The 5,016-nt window shown below is 34.6% G+C and overlaps 1 protein-coding gene across 1 annotated transcript in view; it reads left to right on the top strand.

Annotated features, from left to right (window-relative positions):
• Positions 1 to 5,016, top strand: part of PRPF4B (pre-mRNA processing factor 4B) — a 34,034-nt gene that overhangs the window by 18,546 nt on the left and 10,472 nt on the right. Inside the window, exons 6-8 of the mRNA XM_012646992.1 lie at positions 681 to 891; positions 3,368 to 3,441; positions 4,708 to 4,844. Coding sequence (XP_012502446.1) covers positions 681 to 891; positions 3,368 to 3,441; positions 4,708 to 4,844 — 422 coding nt within the window. The remainder of the gene's footprint in view (positions 1 to 680; positions 892 to 3,367; positions 3,442 to 4,707; positions 4,845 to 5,016) is intronic.

Here is a 5,016-nt window from a genome sequence, read left to right as displayed (position 1 = left end):
AGCCGTGACAGCTCAGCTAAACATACCTAGAAAACCATAAATCAGGTGTGTCATGTTGGAGTGCAGGAAAGAACTTGAATCACCAGAAAGGAAGTAAGGCAAAACTGGAGTTCCAAAGAAAGCTTACTTTTCTGGGGCACTGGTGAAATTGTTGTTATTAAACTAATATCCATTAAGACTTGGTTGAATCTTCTTTTGTTCTTGCCCAGGTCCACAATCCCTTATCTCCAACCCTTGGGGCCAGATGTGCTTCAGAACTCAGAAATTTTTGAATTTTAGAAAGGTAATATGGTGCATCTACGTATATCACTTAGTGCCATCAGTGGGGTCTTCTGGAGGAGGCCCCGTAATCAAACCCTTCAGTCTTTCTGCAGTGGGGCACACTAATAATCTCATGGTGGGGAATAAGACAATACATAGCATCTAATCTAGTCAGGTCAAGTTTTGCCACCTGATGAATGTGCACCAAATATAGAAAAACTTAGCAGATTTTTGTGAATTTTGCAATTACATAAGGGATTATGGATCTGGTTCAACCAAGGTATAAATACCTTTTTTTGTTGTTCTTGTACATTATTTGACATTTTCTTTTAACTTTTTAATGCAGCAACTCTTAGCAAATCTATTCAGATAGCATCAGATTTATGAAAATATTGTTATGTTCTGTATTCTTACTGCAGAAATATAAATATCTGGCTGAAGATAGCAATATGTCTGTGCCATCTGAACCAAGCAGTCCCCAGAGCAGTACTAGAACACGATCACCTTCTCCAGATGACATTCTGGAGCGGGTAGCTGCTGATGTTAAAGAGTATGAACGGGAAAATGTTGATACATTTGAGGCCTCCGTAAAAGCCAAGCATAATCTAATGACGGTTGAGCAGAATAATGGTGAGTGAGATACGTTTTTGTCAAGACTATGTTTTTCTCTGAATTTTTAGCTCTATCACTTTAATTAGAGACCTTATTTGCGGTGAGATTTGGGGTTGGGGAAAAGTGAAAGGGATTAGGAATGTTGCTCCTGCTAAATATTACAGTAATCCGTCATCAAATGTGTCCTTATGAATGTTCTCTATAGATGTGTTTTTATTCATGTATCCTGAATGTATACTGAACTCCCACATACTCATTACCTTTTTTTTGTTCTGTTTATAGGGTATTTTAAAACAAATCCCAGCCATGATTTTATTTGACCTGTAAATACTTCAGTTTGTATCTCTTATCAGACAAGGACTTTTAAAAGCATTATGTGAAAGAAATTTCCACTCTTTGGGTTACCCCAAAATATAGTGTATACAGGAAAGTCAGGATAAATGCATGATTATTTTCCTTTATTTGATAGTATTTTAGACTAGAATAGAGTCGGTGCCCTGGCAGCATCCAGAGATGATTAATGAGATTTTGATTGTTTTTATTAGGTTTTTATTATTCGGTATCATTATGTACTTGATGTGTTTCAGTCCATTGCTGTTGTTTTTTTTTTCTGAAGCTCAGATTGTTTGCTCCAACAAGATTAGGGAGGGAGCCCTTTTAAATTGGTTTCTAATGTCTTTTTGACCCAGTCCCTTTAATATAGAATGTAGCTTTCTTTTTACGACAGGGGCCAGCAAATTTTTATGTAAGGGGTCAGGTAGTAAATATTTTAGCCTTTAGTAATTAATTTTTTTTTCCACTCTGTTCTATATGCTAAACTCTACTGTTTCAGTGCAAAACCATCCCCAGACAGCACATTGATGAATGACCATGACTGTGTTCCCAAAAACCTTTGTGGACACTGAGTTCTGAATTTCATATAATTTTCACTTGCCATGAAGTATTTGATTTTTTTTCCCCCCTGGATGCTTAAAATAAATGTAAAAATAGACCATACAGAAACAAATGGCAGCTACAAACATCTGTGTGTAGTTTGCTGGCTTCTGGTCTAGCAAGGTTCATGTTGTACATATCCTGCCCCAGAGCAGAATCGGCTGTTTCTCCAAGGAATCCTGGTTCCATTAAATAGGAAATGCCATTAGATGTCACAGGACACCTACGAGTACCGATTATTTCTGGGCCTTTTCATTTGGGCAAAGTTAGGAAATATATACTTTTTTGGAAAGAAAGAGTTCATACTGATACTACCAATATTTTGAGAGTGTAGAGGTTTTATTAACTTCTTTGAGATCTTACATTTCTTTTTTCCTTGTAACGAAAAACTTAGTTCCTAATATAACATAAGTACTGATATGTTACTATGAATCTTTTATATACATAAGACATCAGTATGATTATCATTGCCAAATGTACTGAATGCAACTTGAAATTTCAGTGGTTCTTTTTGTTCTTAGGATACATTCCAAGGTGTATAATCACAATTCTTTTCTAAAATCATTTAAAATAATGTCTCTGTATGGTTATACTACCAGTTTGCCAGATTTAGGTTTATTTCCATTTGCTTTTGGTTTTTAGGAATTGTCTTTTTGTTTTTTTAATTATTAAAACATTTATCTTTTGTGTGTGTATGTGTTTCGTGTTTTATACACAGAGATTATACACATCAGTATGATCTTCCACATTCCTTTTTATAGGATATGCCATAGTTTATTCAGCCTTCTAATAGTGTGCATTTGGATCGTGGCCAGTTGTTGTTATCCATTGGATATTAATTATAATATCATTGCTCATTAAGTCATTTTTTTATCCTTGGCCACTGCATTTTACAAGGATAGTTCTTGTAAGTGAGATTGCTGGGTCAGAAGAATGAATGAATATGTTATTGTGTTATAGTCAAATTCCCCTCTTGTATTAATATAAGGGCTGTACAATTTTGCCATCCCATAAGCAATTTCTAAAGTGCTTGTTTATCCAGATCCTTATTAACAAAATGTTATCATACTTTTGGGTTTTTAGCCAGTATCAGAGGTAAGAAATGGTATCTCATTGTAGTTTGAATTTGCATTTTCTTTACTGGAGGTGATAGTGAGCTTATGTTCATATGCTTAAAGTCGTTGCATTTTTTTTTTCTAACTCGTTTTAATTTTTTTTACCCAGTTTTCTGTGGGATTATTGGCCTTTCTAAGGGAGAAATAGATGTGTTATGTATAATCAGCGTCTGTATTGGGCATATCAACCCTTTGAGATTTAAAGAGAAACTTTTCATTTTAATAGAAGGTCATTGTTTAGCTGTTATTCATTTAAACTAACAATGGTGAAAATTAATATTAGGTCTTTCAGCTTTCTGAAATGCAGTGGTTCTAAATTGAATATCAGTGGGACACTGATGTGCAAGAGGACAAAAGTTTGAATTACTGTTAATGACTTTCCATTGACTTGTGTTTTAATTTTGTGTCTCTTCCTTTTTCAAATATGAATACTAATTTCCTTTAAGGGTCATCTCAGAAGAAGCTCTTGGCACCTGATATGTTTACAGAATCTGATGATATGTTTGCTGCATATTTTGATGTAAGTAATTTTAAATCAACTGTTAAACAGAAAAAAACATATGTAACGTGTGTGTGTGTATATGCATATATATCAAGAAAGAAGAGTCAAGCAAATGTAATGTTACCATTTGGACAATCTTGGTGAAGGGTATCCAGAAACTCTACTAACGTTGCACCTTCCTTCTAAGTCTGAAATTATATCAAAAATTTTAAAACAAGTATGGCAAAACAATTTGAGAGTTTCAAAAATGTCACACACCAAATGACTTAAATGTGTTGTTATTTGTGTGTGAATTATCTGTATAGGTATACACACACACGTAGACATACATGTAGTTTTAGGTGAGATAAGGAGATACCAATATTTTCCAGGTCTTCATTAGAACGGAGTCTGCTTTTGGGCCTCTATATTGTGGGCAATTGAGAACTTAAGGATTTGGAGCCTAATAGAATTCATTGAAGAGTCAGAAATGTTATAAGGAGTGGATTAAGAAATTTGGTCACTTAGCCATTTTTTTTTCTTAAAGATTTATCAGTGCCTTTTGTTGAAAAGGTCTTCAACCATAAATACGTTAAAAAGCGTGAGGCCGTTTTCAGTATAAATTTCAAAGAACATGAGAAATATGAGGCCTTGGTAAGATGAGGTAGGGAGGATAAACATAAGGAATTAAAATGAAATAGGATAAACAGTGTACAGGCCCCTGAAGACCTTAGTAATTGGCTCAAGCAATGTGTTATGATAGGAACACCAAAAATTAGGTGCATTAGGAGAGGGTAAGGTAGCATTGACCCAAAGTGTTGGCACTCATCATTTGCGTGGGTGATATTGAGGGATCTTCTGGTTGTCATGGAAAGTGAGTGAAATGCAATAAAGAATCTTCAGAAGTACCAGATACTCTTATTTTTAAATTTTCTGCAAACTCAACTAGTATAGCCAGTGAATGTTATATTTCATGCATATATGGGAAGAATGCGAATGTTATAACAGCTATAGAAAATCAGATCTGGTTTTGAGTTTTTATTTTCATTTATAATGCCCTAATCACTCATAAAAGCTTTAGAAGATACTATGTTAATTTTTTTTCCTGAGCATTATTGTGATACAAGAGACTTTAGTAATCATGTTTTAAATATATTACATTTACATAAGCGATAGTAAGAGTTTATTTAATTTGCACCAAAATGCTTTTATTAAATTATAGCTGGTCTTGCTCTTTTTTGTTTTAAAGGAAGTGCTTTAAATATCTGATTAGTGGGTAAACTGTTCGTGTTACCTCTTTTTTAGAGTGCTCGTCTTCGGGCTGCTGGCATTGGAAAAGATTTCAAAGAGAATCCCAACCTTAGAGACAACTGGACTGATGCAGAAGGCTATTATCGTAAGTTCACATTTCATATGAATTTTAGAGTGCCATGTAACGCTTTGTAACACAAGTTGCTTGATGCAGCCACATGTTGGACAATTCTGAAAAATGACACCCACAGTGCCATCACTTAAAAAGTGTGGCACATCCAATAGCTGCATGAACCCATATTGTATTCTAGTAAGCAGCCCAGAACCATCACAAGTTGAGGTAAGGTAAAGACTTGATGTTCA

Source organism: Propithecus coquereli, unplaced genomic scaffold (assembly GCF_000956105.1).
Source record: "Propithecus coquereli isolate 6110/MARCELLA unplaced genomic scaffold, Pcoq_1.0 Scaffold253, whole genome shotgun sequence".
In the NCBI taxonomy this organism is placed as follows: domain Eukaryota; kingdom Metazoa; phylum Chordata; class Mammalia; order Primates; family Indriidae; genus Propithecus; species Propithecus coquereli.
This window is presented reverse-complemented; position numbering and strand designations above follow the sequence as displayed.